At 36.2% G+C, this 23066-nt stretch overlaps 3 protein-coding genes across 9 annotated transcripts in view; all 3 read left to right on the plus strand.

The window, feature by feature from the left end:
• Window positions 1-4127: 4127 nt before the first annotated feature.
• LOC117417340 (acetyl-coenzyme A transporter 1-like) lies at window positions 4128-12069 on the plus strand. Of its 7 annotated transcripts, none has more exons than XM_034029418.3 (7): window positions 4128-4348; window positions 5816-6617; window positions 7039-7229; window positions 7484-7668; window positions 8601-8718; window positions 9167-9382; window positions 9561-12069. In XM_034029418.3, exons 2-7 carry the CDS (start codon window positions 5867-5869, stop codon window positions 9726-9728), a joined length of 1629 nt encoding a protein of 542 aa, XP_033885309.1. In that variant the 5' UTR covers window positions 4128-4348; window positions 5816-5866; the 3' UTR covers window positions 9729-12069. The 7 variants fall into 7 exon arrangements, with proteins under 7 accessions (XP_033885309.1, XP_058890373.1, XP_058890371.1 ...); XM_059034390.1 differs by having other exon boundaries at window positions 5826-6617; XM_059034388.1 differs by lacking the exon at window positions 4128-4348 and adding an exon at window positions 4574-4653.
• A 1607-nt stretch (window positions 12070-13676) lies between these two features.
• LOC117417341 (protein C3orf33-like) lies at window positions 13677-17846 on the plus strand. The gene is made up of 5 exons (XM_034029420.3): window positions 13677-13831; window positions 14784-14843; window positions 15193-15346; window positions 16088-16248; window positions 16702-17846. Exons 1-5 carry the CDS (start codon window positions 13709-13711, stop codon window positions 16954-16956), a joined length of 753 nt encoding a protein of 250 aa, XP_033885311.3. The 5' UTR covers window positions 13677-13708; the 3' UTR covers window positions 16957-17846.
• Window positions 17847-19923: 2077 nt separating this feature from the next.
• The window catches only part of LOC117416654 (1-phosphatidylinositol 4,5-bisphosphate phosphodiesterase eta-1-like), a 49729-nt gene continuing 46586 nt past the window's right edge, over window positions 19924-23066 (plus strand). The window contains exon 1 of the mRNA XM_059034392.1: window positions 19924-20103. The gene's annotated coding sequence lies outside the window, so the exon portion shown is untranslated. The remainder of the gene's footprint in view (window positions 20104-23066) is intronic.

Here is a 23066-nt window from a genome sequence, read left to right on the forward strand (position 1 = left end):
TTGACATATCTTTAAACAAGTAGCTTCAAACGTTTTACTATTGCAAGCAGTAGCCAGTAGCACATAAACCCAGCTCCAGAACACACATATATAAAACAGTACTGCTCTGCATGTTACCTCTAATTCTGCAATGTATGTAAAGAAAAAGTGTTCTGCAATGTATTATCAATGTCATGCACTTGATATAACCAAAACTTTCTAGTTGAAGAGAGCTACTTATAGTACTTGAGGTGAGGTGAGTAAGCAGTTTATTATTTTCAAGGCTTAAATAACTCAAGAAAGATTAGTTTTCATAACATTTCTACTGTAAAGTCATGCTGCAGATCAGGTGTTCCCAGGTCTATAGCAATCCAAGTATGGGACGATTGAGCCCCCTGTTTATCTCTTATCCAGCTGCCAGCTGCACCTCTCTATGCTGCTCCCTCCGGTATCCCAAACACTGTATTTATAAACTTAGTAATTCTTGCCTTTCCAATTAACAAATGCAATGTCCTGAATTGATGTAACTCTTTTAAGGGATCTTTAAACTCAATATGTACTCTGCATATTTACATTACTGTACTTGTTAAAGATGCATAACCAGCCTGATGCCTAATATGAACAAAGGTGTCTTAAGGGTCAAAGGGGAAGTGCCCCTTACAATTACATATTGACGATGTTACCTTAAAAGCCTCTGCTGAATGCTATTGCTTTATATGTGTTTCCTGTAAAATCTTATCAGTATAACAAACAAATGTAATGTATACATTTTCAAAGCTGCAAATTTAGTAGCAGGTGCATGGCTCCATAGTGGCAGTCTTGAGGAATCTTGGAAGCAACACTTTTGGAAACATTTCTCTGCAAATCGAAGTTCCTTTAAATTTACTCAAATGTGGTTTCTTTGCAGCTGATACTACAGGGCTGAAAATAAAGTGTTGCTGATAAGACTGGCACCAAAGGGAATTAGTGTGAAACCGAGGGACACTACAGCTTCAACTACGAGTATCATTTCTTATATCAGGCTACACATACAGTAATAGTGCAGTGCATGTGTTAAGGAGACAGCTTTGGGTACACTGTAATAAGAGCCAGGCTGTTCGAACACAACCCCATGAACATCAGGAGCCAAATTCAGAAATTCATGCAATGCTTGAGCAACACCTTCACACACGTGGTCATATTGAAATCTAGTAAGAGTTCACATTATAAATGCACAGAATCTTTAATCAAAATTTAGAGCAATCCAGAAATATGTTCAAGATGTAATGATTTTATGTAATGTATATAATGCATGTATGTATGTATGTATGTACAGTTCTGTGTGTTTGTACCAGTGTGTTTGTTAATCTGTGTGTATTTATTGTATGTATTTGTGTATTCTAGCAACGCAGCATGTTGCCACTCAAGTTAAAGGAAAGATAATGTATGGGAGTTAGATGATACTGAAATTCAGCAGTAACTTCACAGTTCCTGTTGAATTGTGTGACTGACTGGCAGCGACCAGACCTTCAGCTTTTCTAGTTGGAGAATGCTTATGCCAATCAAGATGTGCACTCTCCTATTAAAAAGTGGGACAGACTAAAGGAAATGATTTTGTGGATTATTGCAGACCGACTCATGGGTTTCATATTCTGCTGTACCGCAGATCTGTAATGTTACTGACTAATTGATTAATTGATTAATTGATGTCACAAGATGTTGATCATTCAAAGCCAGTTTGGGTTATGCACCAAGGTAATGTCTCTAATTTATAGGTATGCTTGCATATTCAACCATGTAACTGCTTGCTAACTTGGTTGATAAGTTGTGCACCACAGAACACATATTGATGGTAGAAGATGGGCTCTCAAATGCTAAATATCTTGGTCTATAGAACAGCGGCATAGCTAAGACTTTTCTAATGTGTGGGCAGCGGCTCCACAACAAAGCTGCCCCAAATATCCTCACGAAACGGTCAATTTCTGAAGCGGACAATAAAAAACTAACTTTGCACTGTTTATTCTTCTACACATATCAAGCAAGAACGCCATCTACTGGTAACACATACCTATTCACTTTTTAAGCCTGTCCCTTGTGCTTTGGCACTATAATTAGTTCTGACTTGGGTTTACTAAATACCGGCTTTCTTTGCTTTGGAAACAGGAACTCGCTTTGCATGTGATCTCCATTAGCTGTCACATGCTAGTACAACTTTAACTGGTACCACGTGGCTTACCTCCAGATTGCCAACATACTTGAATAACTGAATAACGGACAAAGCTAGATCATTAATCTATACCTCGTCCACTCAGAGGACCAGTTCTCAGCTGCTCAACAGAATGGTATCTGGGCTAAGGGGGTCAAGCTAAGTGTAACATGTTAATGTTTCCATGTTCTGCTGATAACACAAAATCAGCATGCTCTAAGCTGTAGGTCAGGTGTTGTTTACACAACTGCGCTGCACTGAATATACACATTCTGAGCTCTAGTAGCTGATTGAAAACATTTCATGCTTTTAAAGTAAACTATTGTAGATCAATTAGAAATCTAAAAACTGCTGTACACTAACAAACATGCTGTAAAAGCTTTCCAACACTGGTAAAATCAAAAAATAACACTTGCAACGTGTACCACGCATTTTTGGTATTTTCTGTAAGACTGCTCAAGAGTCAAGAATTCGAATGTAATGCTCTCTAGAAAGACATCTAAATGTGTGCTTGTTTGTGCACGTCTCTGTATTTTACTATGTGGGGCAGTAGAAGCAGAGACACATTAGCTTCTACTTCAGTAACATTATAATAAATCATCAGTATGAATTACATAATGTGCATGAATAGCATGTGCTTCCCTGTAATAGACCAAACAGGCTTTTTTATTGCATGGTGCTACAGAAAGATGCACACTGCAAAAACAAAATTCCTCAGCAGGTGGTGTTTTTTTTAAATTGATATATACATGATGTAGTACCAGAACATACATCCTGTTTATCTTACATCGCTATACCATTCGTCCTGAAGTGGGAGAAGTACAGTATGTTGAAATACAGCTGTCCATCCAAACTAAGGACCTATTTATAGCACCAAACCAAATCACATGAATACATGTTTATCATTTGAAAAGTAGAGGCCTAAACAATTTCCAAAAGCACTGGGGCTTAAATAGGTCTTCCTACAGAGAATATCACAGAAGGTCCCAGCTATTTTCGCCTGTTTTTTTACTGTTGTTAGATTTGTGGCTATAACTCTTTAACTATAAAGGTTACAGGTAAATGTCATACATGAAATGAATGTGCACACACTAGGGTTCCATAAAAAAAAAGTTAAATAGTCTGAAACTCACCTGTTCAATACAGATAACAAAAACCACAGAAAAAGAGAGACGCTTTTTAGAAAAAAAAAACAACATTATTTATTGTTTATAAAAAATATTTTATCATGGCCAGCTCAAATCTGACAGTGCACAATGAAACTTCAATATGTAGTGAACATGGAAAAATTGAACAAATTGGATACAAAATAAAGGAATTATGGCCATATTCCAGGGCAGCAGTGTGGAGTAGTGGCTAGGGCTTTGGCCTCTTGCCCGAAGGGGCGTGGGTTCAGTCCCAGGTGGGGGACACTGCTGCTGTACCATTGAGCATGGTACTTTACCTAGACTGCTCCAGTAAAAACCCAACTGTATAACTGGGTAATTGTATGTAAAAATAATGTGATATCTTGTAACAATTGTAAGTCGCCCTGGATAAGGGTGTCTGCTAAGAAATAATAATAATATACAAAAGCAACCAACCCCCCCCCCCCCCCCCCCACCTCCCACCAAAAAAAATAAATAAAAATTATTCATTTATTCATCCCAGACCTCCTGATCATGTTACTCACAGGCCTGAGTGAAAGGTCGAGGTTGCCGGCAGGATGTTTAACATTGGGCAGACCCTAAAAGATTTACACATACCACACTTTCCTACAGTATGGGGGGGGGGGGGCATCAATATTATTTGTTTTCATGGTCAATTTCATATATAAGCCTCAATTTATTCTACCTCCTTAGAACGCAGCATGTTTGCAATTGTGACCCTCAGAAACTTTCATTGTAAGAATGACAATTGCTGCTGTTCAATTGTTGACAACACGGGGGCAGCGGAACTCTCAATGGAAAGAGCTCAATCTAATAGAGCAGTTTTTCCTCACATTTCACGTTTTTTTTAATCAGGTTGTCATCTAAAGGTTTTTTCAGGTGCGTTTGACTTTTCTGTATATACAACTCCAAAATTATTACACACAACAGATCTCACAAAACAGCTAGTTACTTTTTCAAATAACTTATCGGCGCTATGCTTTAGTGCGAAAGGTCCCGGATTCGCGCCAGGCCTATCGAGGCCAATATATTTTGGGTGAGTAATGGTGCCGAACGATAATCAGTTGTTGAATATTTAATATTTAATTTGTTAAATCTAAATGTCTCTCATTTTAAAGGTCATTTGTCTTTATCACTGTTCTATGCACATTATTGCGAGTTACAGCACACAAACCCCACTTCCTACTGCTTGTCTACTGTAATCAAATTTCAACGATAAGCCTCTGTGCTTTACACACGTCAGCTGAAGCCGACGGACCCTATTTAGTGTTACACAGAACTGCTACTAGGATCCGTTCCGTAATCACACGAAGCAGTTATCGTTATATTGTAACACGAGAGGTAGAGTTTGCTGTTTTGGTATTTAATCAGAGTTGAATTATTGTTAACAGTTTCAGCGACATGCTGGTTGTAGAATAAACAAATAAGCAACGTTTACACATTTTATAATCCAGCACTTGAACTGTAATTTACCGACCGTCATTAATAGTAATAATTGGACTGTCATCATGTCATGTGGCAACACCTCATGAAGCAGGTATCTCAGTTTCTATGATTTCTTAAATTTACTTTTTACTATTTACTTTTTTTAAAATTTATTTTATTTATTTCCCGGTGTATGTTTTCGCTGTTCATACTCTGAGGTGTAAGATGAATGTAGTTCCGTTTTCATTTTCGTATTTATTGCAAAGTTATACAGTCTAGTATTTTTACAGTTAATAGCAATTCACTGTTTGTTTATTGTTGAACAAATAAATATGCCATTTTTTCTGTTAATAAATATATTACGCGGGTCTGACGACTGCGTATATTTATTTGGTCTTAACTAAACCGCTGTTGTTGTACGTTGTCATAAGGTGTATTTTGATTTTTTCACATGAGAATGGTATCCATGTTAAGAGAATAGCTGGTGTTTTCTGTAAAATTATATAGAACATATATAACGTAACCCTATCGGTAGGAGGACCATATGTAAAGGCAAAAAGTTAAACAAATATGGGTATCTTTCCTACATGTGCGGTGTCCGAGCGTCGACATGTAATGTATCGTTCTATTTTGAAAGCAAGCTTTGAATTGATTGTTGAACACATCACAGCCTTTTCTTCTAGAATTTGACCTTCATAGTTTATTTTGTATTTTTTTTTTTTATCTAACGTTTCTCTGCTGCTTTATACATTAGTTTTAATACAATTATTTAAATGGATTATTTAAGTTAGTAATTTAAACTGTATTTGTTTATGAATGGGAACAGTATTGCGCATACCACCATTGCTTTATCTGGGATATACCTAACAATTTAAAATTCTTGTTCCAAAAACAACCATGCATATTTTGTTGTAGGATGTTGTCCTAAGGCTGTGGATCAAAACATGTTTGATCTATTCCAACCATCTTTGCTGCACTAACCACAGAGGTTAAGGAAACCCAGCAAACTTTTTTTTTTCAATAGATTTGTTCCAAAATACTTTAATCTGTTACCTCAAAACTAATGTTTTTTTTTAAGTATATTTTAGAATCCTGAAAGCAGTGTTGGATTGCAGTTCAAGGGATCACTATGGAAATGTATGAATCGACGACGCAGAACGGGAGGCAGCGCAAGCATCATACTTCTTGGAGTATCAAAATGAACGAACGCAAGCATGCAACAGATTTGGAAATTGAAGAGAGTGAAACACTGCTACAGGGCTCAGATAGTGAAGTTGGACATTCTGCTCCCAAAGTGTGCTATGGACTTAAAGATGAACTGGGAAATGTCTGTTTGCTGCTCTTCCTTTATGTCCTTCAAGGCATTCCATTAGGTTTGGCTGGGAGTATCCCTCTCATACTCCAGAGCAAGAACGTCAGCTACACAGACCAAGCTTTCTTCAGCTTTGTGTTTTGGCCTTTCAGTCTCAAGCTACTCTGGGCACCTTTGGTGGATTCTATCTATTTTCAACGGTTTGGACGGAGAAAGTCCTGGCTAGTGCCAACCCAGTATCTCTTGGGACTATTCATGTTGTATTTATCATATACAGTAGACTCCTTACTGGAGAACAATGGGCAAAAAGGCCCTGATATCGTGACTCTCACTGCTGTGTTTTTCTTGTTTGAATTCTTAGCTGCCACACAAGATATAGCAGTGGATGGATGGGCATTGACTATGTTGTCTAGGGAAAATGTAGGTTACGCCTCAACCTGCAACTCAGTCGGTCAGACTGCAGGATACTTTCTAGGCAATGTACTCTTCCTGGCATTGGAGTCACCTAATTTCTGTAACAAATACCTGCGTTTTGAACCACAGGCCAAAGGCATTGTCACTCTTTCAGGTACAGAGGTTCACAATCTTATGGTTAAGGGTGGCATTTTCTTGACGAGTTAGGGATATGAATCCATTTACTCTTGTCTAGGTATGCCACTGTTTTGCAATATAAAATTAGACCTGTCACTCCAAGCACCAATGTTGCAATAGTGGTATCATGGAGGATAGATATATACTATTTCATGTGATAGATCTATAGGGGCATCAAACTTCACACAACTTTCTTGTTTTACCTTGTCCTAAAAGTTCAGATGCTGGTATAAAAAGTATATAAACAGAGATTCACAACTAAACATTACAATCAATGTATACATTCTACAGGATTAAATATGGATTCTATATATTCACACTACAGTCTGTATTTTGTTGGCTTTGTAATATTTCTCACTGAAATTTGTAACATCTGTCGTTATTGTTTCTTGTTTTAGATTTCTTGTTTTTCTGGGGTATTGTTTTCTTGGTGACTACGACATTAGTTGCAATAGTGAAAAAGGAGAACTGTAAAAAATCCAAACCCAAAGAAGAAACCCAAGGAGTTATGGAAACATATAAACTCCTCTTTTCAATTATCAAGTTGCCAACCGTTTGGACGTTTTGTGTTCTGCTCCTCACTGCTAAAGTAAGTAATTTATGTATATATAGGGATTGTCAGTGGCTTCACAATACAGAGGATGAATAGAGAGTGTTTGAATGTTAATTATGTATTTATTAGTGCCACCATACTGTATACTGTTACAGCCTGAAAGCTCAAACCCTGTTTGGGCTCTACCTACTAACCACTGAGATTTAGGAAAATGTCTGCAGTCCACCCTTGTAACACAAAATGTTTATTTTTCTGGGTTATCATTTCTAATTATACTTTTTTTTTTCCAGATGGGATTTTCTGCAGCAGATGCTGTAACTGGACTCAAATTAGTTGAAGAAGGGGTTCCTAAAGAGCAACTGGCTCTGCTGGCCGTGCCTATGGTACCTTTGCAGATCTTATTGCCTCTGATTATCAGCAAGTATACTGCTGGCCCTCGACCGCTAGACATCTTTTACAAAGCCTTCCCGTTCAGGTAAAATATTTATTATTAATATATATATATATATATATATATATTCATTCATTTATTTATTTATTTGGCAGACTCCTTTATCCAAGGCGACTTTCAGGTATTACAGGGCAGTACTGTACAGGGTTATCATGTAAGATTAATATTTAAATACAGTATGGTTTACAGTAAGTGCAGTAATACTATTAGAATTCAATATGAACTAGGATGCAACAAGTTGTGATTACAACATTTATATTTACAAAGACATTGTAGTGCAATAGTGCATTAGCTGAGGATTCAAAGTATTATTTACTGAAAACTGTAAAGTTATATAATTAGCTTGTCACATTTTGAATCTTTGAGTTAACCAAGGGGGCCTTTGGTGTAAGAAATATGCGTCAATGAACCCCATTGCTCAGAAAAAGCCAATGACATGCAAAGAATATGTTGCTTGCAAGCAGCTTGTTCTATATAATATATGCTATTGCCTGCTGCAGGTGTTCTTTGTGTCCCAAAGTGTTTTTTGGTGCCATTGTCTTTTAGAATCCTAAATTGCTGTGTCGCAGATCAAAATCCCAGGGCAGACAAAATCAATATCCAATAGGCTTGCCGACTCCTGGTCAGCATGGTGTCTTTGTCAGGACCTGTCCTTTATAGCTGTGTGATAATGGATTGCATACACGCCATCCTCTGTGTGCCCCTTGACTGTGTGATGGGCATCATTTTATAGTGGGCAAGAGATCACATTTTGTTTATATAGACCCCCTCCCTTCTCCCCTCTTATAACTTGTGCCGAGTTCTCTTAAAATACCTTTGGCCTGTTGTCACATGATCATACCTCTGTCTTGCCACACAGTTTCACTAGGGTTTTCATTCTCTGGGATACATGTGACCTTATTAAATACATAAATGACAATAATAAGTAATACGTTGCTTCGATACTTGTATTTCAGACTGCTGATGGGGTTGGAGTTTGCATTTCTGGTTTGGTGGACTCCTAGTGTAAAACAAGACGGAGGATTTCCTGTATATTACTATATAGTCGTGCTGCTAAGTTATGCTGTTCACCAGGTGAGAGTTTGTTTTGTTTTATTCTGCATAATTAAATTAAGCTTTGGTTCTCAGGAGGGGCCTTATCAGTTATTCAGACATCGACATTTGTGGAATAACTACACTATAAAGGTTTATGGAGTATCATCTAATAATGCTCCAGATCTTAAATATAAATGTCAAAATGTTTCTTGTTTTATTTCAAATCCTAAGTACAAAACTAGTGGAGCACAGATAGATGGTAACACAGTAAAAAACACTTTCAATTATTTTTATTTATTTATTTATTATTATTTATTTCTTAGCAGACGCCCTTATCCAGGGCAACTTACAATCGTAAGCAAATACATTTCATTTTCAATTCCAAAATACTACTATTTATTCACTTAATTTTTATTTATTTATTTATTTATTTATTTATTTATTTATTACATATGGTGTGTTTTGAAATTATAATTTTCTTTAACAGGTTTCCTTGTATAGCATGTATGTGGCTGTCATGGCTTTTCACGCGAAAGTAAGTGATCCGCTTATTGGAGGAACATACATGACTCTCTTAAATACTGTAACCAATCTCGGAGGTAATTGGCCTTCCACGTTGGCTCTGTGGCTGGTGGATCCTCTCACCTCGAAGGAGTGTAAAGGAGCTGAGGGGCAAACCTGTGGGTCTGCAGAAGAAGTTGGAGTAAGTATTTTTATTAAATCACATTGTCAGACAGCTGTCTGCATTTACAGAACTTGAACTAAGTCATCATACCTCTGCCACGGTTTTCATACTTTAACCACAAAGCTATTTTTTTTTTTTTTAAAGCTATACGTTTTCACTAGTCCTGCATTTTCATATTTTCTTTTTTTTCTTACAGTTATGCACAAAACTCGGAGGCGCCTGTGTGACAACATTTGATGGCTATTACGTGGAGTCTGTAGTCTGTATTGTTATCGGTTTCGGCTGGTGGTTCTGGCTTGGAAAGAAGATGCGGAAGCTGCAGGAGGAAAAAACATCTGCATGGCAATGCAGAAGAACCAAATAAAAGCCATAAATAGGCACCAGATCTATGATTTCATTCAAGCTTTAATCTGGTGGTGCTAATTTGATGCAATGGAGCATTACTATTCTTGGTTTAAATGGTACTGACTCTGAATTCTATGGAACCTAGTATTCCTTTGCCACAAAAAATTATTTGCATAGTTTTGGGATGACACACAAAGATATAAATTTACTAGTATAATTTCAGTTTCATTATTTGATATGTAGATTTTGTTTCACATCTACTTCAGACAGCTTTGCAAAGGGACCAACTAAATGTGGTTGTTTTTAACAATTGGATTTTATATGGTGAGTTTAACATTGGGAAGTTTACTCGTAAGGATTCATCAGTGTGGTCACTATAGACTGGTCATCTTTTAAGATACGATTGACTGGGGGGAAGGTGCATAAGGGAAGAACTCGTACCCTGTGGTGTTTTGCAAACCTATTCATTTTTTTTTTTTTTTAACAGTATACTATGATGCACTCTGGGTATGTCGGCAAAATACATACTTCCTAGGATTTATATAGCACATTATAAGTGTCTTTCTCTTGACATAGCTGGTCCCTGTGACCGACTTTCCCAGCTTGTAAAATAGCACCTCCTTACAAATACTCAAGACTAGTACCACACAAACCCTTCAGAACTTCAGCCAATCAGGTGTCGGGTAATTCAGTCACTGTGACTGTCATTCAGAGTATGCTGAATAGCTTCTTGTATCCAACGTCAGTGCAAAGTTTGATCAGACGGTTCTGCATGTACTTTTAGTAGGTCAGCACGACCTGTCTCCTGATGCCCACCAGAACCCATGCTCTCCCTAATTTGCATCACCTTGTGCTGAGTGGTTCTGAAGAGATTGCTAGAATTATGTAGTGTACAGACAGTCTCCTCCTGTCACAGGTGATGATCACTGTGCTGGCATGCAGTACCATAGCTTATCAAACCCCAAATTGTAAGAAATATAATCCAGTCTGTTCACATTATTACCAGTGCCTTTTTGAACCATTTGAATGGCCTACTTTAAAAATAAATAAATACATAAATAAAGATCATATAAACTATATAAATACATAAGGCCCAGACTGCATGAACGTTTGACCAAATTGTTTGGAATTCTTATTTTAAATGTATATTGTCATCTTAAATATAGCAAGAGATTTCTTCTTCTCTGTGAATAACACAATACAGTGTAGCTTTTTTAATGCTCTTTATTTAAATAATTTAGCACTGCTTTAAAATGTCAGTCAAAGTCCAAATATTACACTTTTATTTGGTTTAAGTTTATTTTGAATCTTGTGAAGGTAAGATTATGATGTGTAAGAAAGATGCAACTTTTTATCTCCTAAAAAAAAACCTGGTTGGGTATAGACTGGTTTACTGACTTCATGTTTTACATTTCTTTGTTTTTATTAATTTTAGCAAATTTTGCGATGTACTTGTAACTGATAATGTAATTATCTGCTAATTTAAGTACCATAAACCACACAGAACAGTAGTTTTGTTTTTCCCCTATACATTGCTAAAATTCATTTATTGACACAAGTAATGGATAAAAAGGGGTTTGCTCTATTTTGCTTGTTGTTTTTGTCTGTCGTGTTTTTTGTTTTGTTTGTTTGTTTATTTTTTTTTCAAACTGCATTGGATCTTTACATTCCTGAGACTGGTTATAACTACTTTTCATATTTTTTTTATTTAAAAAAAAAAAAAAATGTATTACACATTTTATAAAATTACTGTAATCTGGATTCAAATGCCTTCTGTTTTGTGTGTCAAAGTGTGCTACATGTAAAAAATTATTATGTTGACAGTGATGGGTTTTCTGCAGTATAAATGTATGTTTAAACAACATATTCATATCTGCACAAAACAAAATTTAATTAACACAATTCCATCATTTGCACCAATAAGAATATACATTCCTCTTTCTTTTTTCACTGTTACAGAACGTATCATGTATTTTATTTACATCTAGTTTTTGTTGAGCTTGGAAAAAAATCTGTTTTGTAAAATGTTCAGTGATTTATGGATTTCATGAAAGACTGAATTTTAATTTCATTTAGTCTCTTTGTTTGAAATTGTTTTGAATAATCTGGGCTTGTTAACAGGACACTTTTTATGCTATTTTTGGTCTTATACAAATGTGTATTTTGAGTACAGTGTTTATTTGATTTGACAATATCTGTTGCTCATTAATTGTAAAGTATACAATTTGTATATAAGCCATGCTGTAAACATTTCTGAATAACTTTTCTACCAACATTACTGAAATGTAAGATTATACAGATTTAATACATATCCTCTATGTTATAAAATATATAGAACATGTTTACTTTTCAGTATTCTATTTTGAATTTGTATTATATTTATTTCTTAGCTGATGCCCTTACCCAGAGTGATTTAGAATTGTTACAAGATATCACATTATTTTTTACATACAATTACCCATTTATACAGTTGGGTTTTTACTGGAGCAATCTAGGTAAAGTACCTTGCTCAAAGGTACAGCAGCAGTGTCCCCCACTGGGGATTGAACCAACGACCCTCTGGTCAAGAGTCCAGAGCCCTAACCACTATGCCATACTGCTCTATTGGGGTGTAATCCAAAATCCTTCTGTTTGTATTTATACAGACATGCCATGTAAATATTTACATTAGTAACATTTTAATATCATTCTATAATTTAGAAAAATAAACCAGTTAGTCAATCCCATCATAATTTCAGCAAGTCATACAATACTGTGGCTATGACTTGATTAAAATTGATTGACACAGAATTGGTATTAGATTTTTAATGATCCATAACAAGTCGTTATTGAAGTCATGATATGAATGTGGCGAAAACAAAATATATTATCCGATTTGATATAGAAAAATCTTCTGTGTTAATGCTACAAAATGAAATGTAACAGATAATGTAGATGTCATAACAGTGAGGAAAGCAATGAAACTGAGTAAAACCAATATATTACACAATAAAATGATGCACTTATAGTGAATAAATGGTACATACAAGCTGTTATTAGCATTTGTAGGCTTCTTTGTGATAATGTCCTCTTTCTTTTTTCTGCATGACTAACCAAGCCCTTAGGACAACTGTATTTTCATAAATGTGAATACATTGCCAAACATGGAGGCATTAGAAGTTTTTGTGATGGAAAATATTTGATTGAAAACACGTTGTACATATTGTGTTATATCTCTTAAATTTGATGCGCACTACTTTGATTTGTTTTTCCAATCAGCTGTTGCAAAGGGATTGTTTGAATTTAGATTTGTTTCACGCTTGGTGTTTTTTTTACAGTAATTGCATTCACAACAATACCAACAGGTTCTCAAAGAACACCATGGGCATTTTATAAACTCATGCATACACATTTCAACATACCCTCTTTAAACCTTCCATTAAAAAAAAAAAATGTATTTTTGCTTTGATACCATACAGTTCCATTAAAACTAGGGGAAATGGCAAATGTAGGGTTTTGGAAGTGCTTATTTCAGTAACTTCAATGTCCTGATATTTGCATCTAGTAAGCTAAATCATTACAGTTTCTGATGTTGCCCTCAAGGCAGACGTGGAAGCTCTGACAGAAGTCTCCTGAACAGATTGGGAGACTCATTAAGAGTTGCATATCGGTCAGTTATGCCCATAGTATTTTGTATCACATTCGTTCTGATTCTCTATCTAAAACGTCATCCAGGATAACATCGTCAGGATGATTTTCATTCACACCCCCTGACTAGGTGGCAGTAGCAGGTTTCCTAATGAGGGCATAGCCTTACCTAGCACCTCTAAGAATCTGCGCGATCTGTGCAGCCGCTGAAGCCTACTGCTGCGTGACCTGGTGACGTCTTTTCCGGCTGAGCTCACGCAGACGGCGAACGAGTTTTGCATAGAATCTGCGCAGACTGGTGAAAGTCTGCGGACGCGAACGCAGCCAGTCATAGTGTGTATGCGCGGGGCGTGGCGTGTGTTTGTAAACAACATGCCGCCGCCACTGAGTGCTGCAGAAGACCTGCAAGAGCAGAGGCAGAAGGAGACACAAGCATCGTCCAACATTGTCGCCAAAATATCACAGATTGCAGATAACCATTTAACTATTATCAGGGTATGAGTACCAAATGATAAAATTAATGCCCAGCCGCCAGTAAAGAAAGGGGTGTATTGTTATAGCTACGTTAGGCCGTGGGCGTTCACTGCGATTAGGTAGCCAGACTTGTTGCATCACTGTTTTGAACAGCAAGTGTAATTAAACATTTTTACGGTACCATGGTACATGTTTATTTATCTGCTAGTTTAAAATTGTATCTGGATAGTAGGCCTTTACATGGCACAGTGTTGTCGATTTATTTTATAATCGTAGCTATATTTCATTAACATATAGTACAGTAGGGGTGTAAAAACTCTCAGTTACAAAAATAAATGTACTTAAAAAGTTAATTGCAGCCTCCAAGTTATCTAGTAAGTAGTTCTATTTTGCAATGCTGCATCAATTTGCTGTGGGTATGTCTCCTTCTAGTGGTGCACCTATGAAGTACAGTACTTGTATGCCTGCATCTTCACAAACATACAGGCACACATACGGTACTTCACACATACGCGCTCTGTGTTGACCGCGATTTGCATTTTAGCCTTTTTGACTGACCGAATTACCTAGTGGTGTACCAGGTATTGTTTTCACTACAGTACTCTGTACTGTACAGCACCGTATTACAATCAAACAAAGCAATAACAAACTAAGTCCTGAAGAAACCATTTCATAATCCATCATAATTCCTTCTGTGCAATCACCAAAACGTACAAGTCCTTTTCTAAAAGAAACAGGTAGACCAGAGTTTTTGCTAATGCCTTGTTCATCTTATTTATGGAATGTGTAGTCACCGATCAACACATACACTCGCCAGTATTCTGAAAATGCCAGTAACTCTTTATTTTATCCAGGAGTGCCCTGTGTGGGCTGGACAGAAGCACAATTTATTATTGTTTTAAACCCAGTGGGGGCTATTCAATTGGTCTAAATTTAAATTTCAGTGTGAACTAACAAAAATATTTTCTTTCAGAACATCAGCACAGTGCTAGCATTGGCCGGAGTTGTTTTATTAGCAAGGAGTATTAAACTTGTAAGTATTAAAATGTCTTTTGAAAACTGTATTATGTATTGCATCATAAGCACAGGCTGTTGATTTTAAAACCCTGTTACATTGAAGTAATACAATTAGCAAATCATTTAAAATCGATAAATGTACCAAAACCTGGACTCATGGGCATTCACTTTACACATTATTTGGGGTTCAAGGCTAATTTAACTAGTTATGTCTAACAGTTTTGTGGTTAATTATTTATAAGCGAATGCATTTGTTTGGGTAAAACCTACCTCATTTTCAATTGATTAGAAACAATACCCAGTCTTTGCAGACACTTCTTGAAAGTCAGCTCCACTGCTAATGTTTTCTTTTTGTCTGTTCGCAGACTTCTAAATTTGGTTCTGCTTTAGAGATTCCTGCAGAATTCATAGAAAAGAATGTGAGACTTCGGGGAAGAGTCCACCATGTAACAGAGAAAGGACTAGAAGTGGAGCATGTTCCAATCAGTGTTCCTGTGATTTCATCACTGCTAAGACAAAGTATGTAAGGGCAATAAATTTGGGGGTTCAAACTGAAGTTTTAAGGTCCTGGTTTGCTGCAGTGGGCTGAAGTAAGAGCAACCACGCCTATCTTATCAATAGTCTTGCAGTACTTAGATTGCATTGCTGTTGCAGATACTTGTTCTTTAGGAAATAAGCTTTGGTACTAGTCACAGCTAGTGGTAAAGCCATCAATAAAAAGGTGAAAGGCTTAACAGAAGTCCACTGAACCATCCAGGCACCCTGCTAATTTACACCAAATGAAATGGACCTCCTGCAATTATATTGCAGGCTGACTGTTTTTTTTTTTTTTTCTGCAGGCATCTGCAAAGTAATATTTACATAGCAGGGATGTGCTGAATAATTGATGGTAATTGAACTGAATGTATCCAGTTGATTGTTGAAATGAATGGTCAGCAAACTGAGTGATTAATACTTAAGTCTTCTAAAAGCTTTTAATCTATTTAATTCCAACAACGTAAGCGTAAACGCATTATATCTGATGTTGGAGAGGCACCCGTTATTACATTGCAGTCGAGGACTAAGACAAAAATTGTGCATTCAGATCTGAGTAGGTCTTGCTGTAATTTTAGGGGTTGACAAGGTGTCATCAAATTGTCTGGATCTTTTTGTGTTTTCCCAAGACGCAATTACTCCTTTCAAATTCAAAAGCAGCTTTAATATTTGTTGTGAAGTGAAGGACGCTGAATGTAAAGCACAGGAATGCTTTCTGTTCTGCAGGGCGATCGGACGCACTTCTGTTGGTCAGATTGGCTGGAGTTGAGGTCACAGAAGATGGAAGGGCCTGGTTAAAACAACAGATAAAGCCGACACAGATTGTGTGGTTTAAGCTTCTAAGCAGAGAAGAATCTTCACTTGACTGTCTCGTTATGGCAGATATGGTATAAAAAAGCGGCATATGGTGTAACTAACTATATATTTGTAAGACAATCTGTGTCTTTGGATAATGTTATTACGTTCAAAAGCAACCTTGAGTGAATTACTTCTGAAGCAAGGAGAGTTTTGACATGCAATATAAAAGCGATTCACTGATTACAGCGAATGTGTGATTGTTTTTTTCCCTTGGGCATGTTACATTTAAATTATTACATTTGGAGTCCTAAGACTGTTTTTTTTTTTTTTAAATGACTTGATTAACTAGTAGTTTTTTTTTTTTTAGTTTTTTTACTGGCTTACACATTTAATAGAACAACTGGTTTTAGTCTTATGTATAAGATGGGAATGATGTCGGATTAAAATTCACAGTTTATTTTTTCTTTTACTACATATCAAAAAAAAAAAATGTAGCACAGAAAAATATAATATTATTTTGAATTATTTCTGAATTTTTCTAGGGTGGGGTATTCCGCACTTGCCTTAACGAGGAGCTCTTGGGACAGGGCTTTGGAAAGACAGTTCCTGTGGATGGTCTCCATTATCAATCCAGACTCTACTGGAAGGTTCACAAGAGACTACTGAAAGCAGAACTGAAAGCTCAGAAAAAGGGTAAAGGTCTGTGGAAAGAAAGGGATATCTGGAAACAAATGATAGATAACTTTAACAGTTACAGGATTGTAAAGAACTTAAAAAAGCTTTTTAAAAGGGTCTGATTTCACACACACTAAAACTATCCATCTCTGATGTTATGCAGACTTCAGGACCTTAACAAAATAGACATCTCTTTGGTATCTTTTTTTCATTTGTCTGAAAGCTGACTAGATGGTAATGTTTGGTGGTGCCTGTAAATGGACAAATACAGTAATACTACAGAATTAATGTTTATCAGAACCTAAGATCCAGGCTTTTCTTTTTTTCCCACTTAACTTATTTTGTTAGTGTTTATCTAACTCGTAACACGTTCAACAGCCAAATCATTGGATCAGTTATCTAAAACCACCTCAATACTTATGAGTACCACTCTATGCATATTAGGCTCTATTTACACTTGTAATTGCTTGTGAAGGGCAATCTGTTAATCAGATTTAAAAGTGATATGTTGTACATAAACATTTTTTTTACTGTAAAGCTTTGTAAATAATGTAAATAATGATCTAAACACAAAGAAAAATGAGGAATGATAAAGAAAATATATAATAGACTATTAATTAAACAGGTAATACATATTGTGAAAATGTAAACTCTTTGAAGTTCCCCTTTGTAGTGTTACAATATTATAAATACTGCAATAAATGATTTTCAAAATGGCTGGGAGTATTTCATCTGAAATATATGTACTTTACAGGCATGTCATTTTGAAGGGATTTCTTCTAAGATTTATGACTGTGGTAGAACAGTATAGTCATTCTGCCTACCTTCATTTTACACCATTTAAATGAACAGTGTAATATTCAGTTTATTTACAAAATGAATTTCTTCTACATACACTGAAGCGCACAGTAAATGGATATGAAACTGAGCATAAATGTGTTATATACTTTATAGATGTACAGTATAGTCTCATAATGTGTAGTATTTCATCTATCCTTTTTTAAATGATGTATTTTCGTTACAAGAAACTTCTGACATAAAATTGGCGATTTACACATCTTGAAAGTAACTGTGAAATATCTTCATTCTAAAAATGTGAAATATTCATACAGTAGTTCACATTCATGCAATCTGACTTAAATCCACATAAGGCCCATATTCAAAACAGTTTTCATAGAAATGAGAAAAAAGGATAATTAGTTTCAGTGCAGTTTTTTGTATTGGGTAAAACATATTTTAACTTGTAAGTTCCATAGCAAGGTGACAAGTGATCTCAAACCAATGTATTTCCCCTTAGTTTCTGTTGGTGGACCTTGAATCTTAACCCCTTAAGATACAAAAGGAATTGAGCACGTGTTCAAATGGTTTCTTCTTATAATACATTTGAGAGTATCACAAGGAAACTGACAATTTGGACGACCAGATCCAACCTGTCAGTACATTGTCAGTACATTGCAAAAATAAGAAAGTCAGCATCATTTTTTTTTGAGGGATACATATGTCCCGTGTACCTTAATGGGTTAAAGGTTCTTATATGTTGATGGTTGCAAGTCTTTACTGTCACAATGATTTGCTGGGAAGTTTTAATGGCCCCTGGTGTTTTCAGTGACAGGACCCTGTGGTTTCCATGGAAGCAGCCAATCCAAAAGCTGAAGCAGATCAAAAGGTGAAACCTGAGATGTTTTTAGAAGACATAAGATCACGGAAAGAACAGAAAGTTTTAACTTCAGCCAAGAGTCCACAAAAAGATAGAACACGACAAATTGTATTATTCCAGATAACACTGATGGAAAACAGCAAACAAAACAGCAAAAACAGAATGATTACTTCCATATGTTACACACAACAAAGAGCTCTTTATTCACTTGGCCATTGTTCCCTTGCACATACGTTCAAATTATAAAAGTTGAGAGACCTGTATTGTATTTGTTAATAATTAAAATCTTCTTAAATGCATTACCAGAAAATATTGAACTATTTCCCTGTTCGGTAAGAAAAACACCACTCATCTAAGCACTTCAGTACAGTATTTCTATTTAATCTTAGGCTCAGTATCATATTACCCCCGTTCCCTTCATTTGTAAAATCTTAACCATCCCCTATTGCAAACTTCATTTCCAATGAAACACACAGAGCTGAAGCAGTGGTTAGCCGGATCAACCCCTGGAGCTGACATTGTATAGTGCTTTAAGTTGAATAGGGCAGTGTCTGTGCTCCTGGATTCCTGTGAAGCGCTGGGAAGCAGAATACAAAAAAGCCAAAGGATGCCTTTGTTGTGCAAATTACGTGACCAAAGCTATGCTGGTTCCTTCCTATTGGAGGAAAATTTGAATTGATAGGTGAATTAAAATCTGATTAGTGGGTCTAGCAGACTTTGAACTGTAGGCAGTTTGACTAAGGAACTGTTGGAAGGAAATTGTGGAGACTCATGAAATTGGCTGTACGACAGGCTGTGTACTTAGCATACTGACAGTCTCTGTTAAGCATTGCTGAGTCGTTTGGATTTGAAGTTGACTGACCCATATTATATGAAATGCATATTTAAAGTGTTTAAAGTTTAAAGTGTATATTTAGCACAATAGGGTTGGATTTTGGTTCAATGATGTAAAGGTAAGTTTTGAACGGCATGTTTTGACAATGAATAGATTCAATACACAGAACAGATAACAGCAGCTTCAGAAATACACGCAATTCATAGAAAGCAATTCAATATGGGGGCCGTATCGATTCAATAAAACAAATGGTCGTAGATGTGGCAAGATCTGGAAAACAGTGTAGAAACATCCAAAGAAAGACGAAAAACATGCTGATTCCATGACAGTATATCAGTAAACTGAAATATTTATTGTCACCGCGTGTACTGTAAGCTACAAGATAATAAAAGAAAGTGAATTAATCAATGCGTGCCTGTTTGAAAAGTTTATATTAGTTTTTACTGAATTGAGATGACAGCAGTTCTGACTATTGTGGTTGTTTTGAAGTTGGTAATCATGCCATTCCATTGAATCTATTCCCTGTTTTCAAGCTGCCTCTCATTCACGGCGATTGCGTGTTTGAATGAGAAATTGTCTAGTGGCGGTAGATGACCGTAGACACAACTGCTTTTCTTAAACTGTACGGGACATGTTTTGCTTCCTTGGACACTTCTCGTCATAGAAAAAACAAACAAACAAACAAAAAAAAACACAACAACCCACGGATAGGATATCATGTTTCTGAATCATAAGTTTTAAAAGTGTACTAGTGAACGCAACGATCTAATCAAAGAAGTAAGTGCGATTATCCTTGGTTTTGTAATTCTTAGCAGGTGCAGTGCTCAGTTCAGAAGTTGAGTATAGAATATTTATGTTTTGAATACATGCGGTGAATGTTATTGGCAATGTAACTTTGTCAGTCTTATATATATATATATATATATATATATATATATATATATATATATATATATATATATATATATATATATATATACATACATACATACATATATTGAGCTAATATATATATATATATATATATATATATATATATATATATATAGCATATGAAAGAAAATGTTTTTTTGAAATGTACACAAAAGGTGTCAGTTATTTCTGAAATTGCACATTATTTATTTATTTATTTATTTATTTATTTATTTATTTATTTATTTATTATAACAACTTATTCAAATGGGTCCTGTCTCTCTTTGAGCCCACATTGTGATTGTTGCTAAGTACGTCAGTTTATAGTAGCAAGGAGAATTGTTTTTATTTTACACTGAAGGTAACAATGGATTTAATTTGAACAATGTGAGTTGCACTCCCAGAAAATGAAATACATCTCTGCTCCTTGGGGACAATAATCTAAATGGAGGTCATGTGATTAATGAAGGTTTGTACTGCAAGATGCTCCTTCTCTGCAGTACAGTCACCTTATTATGTTACCTTGTATAATAAGTAGCACAAGAGGGCCATTGTGACGTCTCAGTAGAATTTGCTGATATGTAAACTGATATGAGCAATTTGTGGACCGTGTTCTCTGTTTGCCAAATACTTTAGCCAAATTAATGGGTAGAAGAGAAGCGTAAATAGAGATTTTTTTTATTCCTGTCCCCAGCCTACATGCCACTTCCACTGCATGTGCCATTGCACTGCAGGTCATAAAGGGAAGGTTTAGTAACAAAAAAAAACCTCATTAAGTTAATTGAATCACATTTATCAAGCCTTTTCAATGCAGCAGTGGTTCCTATAAAATACAATACTTTTTTTATTCGACAGACCATTTGTAAGCTGTTCAGTGCTTCTTGAACAAGTGTCCTTTTTCATACTGTATCAAGACTTTTTGTCAACTTTTTGCAAACTGATAAAGATGGTAAGCATATTTGTATGGGTTTGCTTTGCATTTAATCCTTTTACACGTGCATGTGTTTTTTTATATATATATATATAAATAGCAAACCTGTAATGAGCATGTCACTAAATTATCTCCCTTCAATGCAGTTCAGAGTTCAGGGCTTCCTTATTTCCCCAGTAGAACACTGTGAAAGGATCATATTGCCATCTTGTACTGATGTTGCCTTGTATTGGAAAAGGAGTTCTTTGTTGCTGCACTGCTAATTCATTAACCCTATTCTCCAAGGAACAGAAGACATGCATCAGAAATAAGTAACCCAAGAGAAAGGGCTCATCAAGATCTATATATATATATATATATATATATATATAGAGAGAGAGAGAGAGAGAGAGAGAGAGAGAGAGAGAGAGAGAGAGAGAGAGAGAGAGAGAGAGAGAGAGAGGTAACCATAAAGCTATAGGAAATAAATGACTTGTATGCTGTTATTATTATTATATATATATCTGTGTCTAGTCCACATGCCATGGTTAGCCTCCTTCAGCAACTCCCTAAATCCCAGTGACATGTGTTCTCAATGGTTTGTGGGGAATTAGCTCTCCTGACCACATGTTAGAGGGATGGAAGATAATAAGATTAGGTTAGGGGGAGGGGTGTAGCAGAGACTGGCTGTTAGTCTGGAGTCTTATTTTACAGTTTTAAAGAATAGATCAGATGGAAATGAAAAACCCTAAAGGTCCATTTGAAACTCTAGATGCGTTTCTCACCTCTGTTTGGATCGCCTTGATTTTTAATTACTTCTGTTTGTATATGCATGCGGGTGCAATGTTACACAGTTAAACTCTGGGGATTTCAAACTCAGTAGAAGAACTTTTCCAAAGGACCAGAGTTCATCTGGATTTTCTTGGCAAATATTTTGTTATAATGTTGGTGTGAGTGGAAATTGGTACAGACTGAATAAACTGCTTAGCTGGCTTGGGTATGCTGTGCTGTATGGGACGTCCCTGCTCAGCTGGCTTGGGTATGCTTTGCTGTATGGGACGTTCCTGCTCAGCTTGCTTGGGTATGCTGTGCTGTATGGGACGTCCCTGCTCAGCTGGCTTGGGTATGCTGTGCTGTATGGGACGTCCCTGCTCAGCTGGCTTGGGTATGCTGTGCTGTATGGGACGTCCCTGCTCAGCTGGCTTGGGTATGCTGTGCTGTATGGGACGTCCCAGCTTAGCTGGCTTGGTTGCTTTTATATTGTCCAACTGGAATCATCTGAGGGTCTATGGAGGGTGCTGTCTTGTACATGTGTCTACATGCATTCGGTGTCTCGCAAATAATTCAATTTCAGGTTATAGCTGTACCTTTATAGAACATAAAAAGAATCAGTGTTTACAGAACATTCTTTTTTTTACATCACAGCTTTCAATCACAGTGATATTTAGGATCTTTTGTAACAGGATTATGAGCTAACAGATGTTTGAACTGGGAATACTGTAAATGCAGTGCCATTAAATCAGTTAGAGAAGACAACAGCTGTGCAATAAGAGGAGGCTTGAATGTCACAAAAGCATGGATATCAATTGTGTTTGGAAGACATCAGCGTGTATTAGGTGGGACCTCTGGATCAGTGTAACTGCCATCTCCCCAGGCATCATGTGCATTTCTACATTGGAGCCCAATTGTATAAAACTGTAAGGTTACTAATGGGGTCACCATATGCCAATTGTCTAAATGACGGAAGATACTATTCAGAAAAGTCTGATTGTTTTTTAGCCCCCATGTAAGACAGATATTGTAGGTTCACAATATCTTACAGGCACCGTTGTCTATGTTGCGTACAGTTTTAATTGCTCTGTTACAGATAAAATGACTTAGCCTTTTTTTTTTTTTTTTTAACTTACATTATAGAAAG

This window comes from Acipenser ruthenus, chromosome 12 (assembly GCF_902713425.1).
Source record: "Acipenser ruthenus chromosome 12, fAciRut3.2 maternal haplotype, whole genome shotgun sequence".
NCBI lineage: Eukaryota > Metazoa > Chordata > Actinopteri > Acipenseriformes > Acipenseridae > Acipenser > Acipenser ruthenus.

Bases quoted from the DNA above. Each gene is read 5' to 3' on its own strand.
- LOC117417341 (XM_034029420.3), top strand. From the start codon at position 13,709: ATGCCGCCGCCACTGAGTGCTGCAGAAGACCTGCAAGAGCAGAGGCAG. The intron at 14,844-15,192 runs GTAAGTATTAAA...GTCTGTTCGCAG, and splicing joins TAGCAAGGAGTATTAAACTT to ACTTCTAAATTTGGTTCTGC. The intron at 16,249-16,701 runs GTATAAAAAAGC...GAATTTTTCTAG, and splicing joins GTCTCGTTATGGCAGATATG to GGTGGGGTATTCCGCACTTG.
- LOC117417340 (XM_034029418.3), top strand. From the start codon at position 5,867: ATGGAAATGTATGAATCGACGACGCAGAACGGGAGGCAGCGCAAGCAT. The intron at 6,618-7,038 runs GTACAGAGGTTC...TTCTTGTTTTAG, and splicing joins AGGCATTGTCACTCTTTCAG to ATTTCTTGTTTTTCTGGGGT. The intron at 9,383-9,560 runs GTAAGTATTTTT...TTTTTCTTACAG, and splicing joins GGTCTGCAGAAGAAGTTGGA to TTATGCACAAAACTCGGAGG.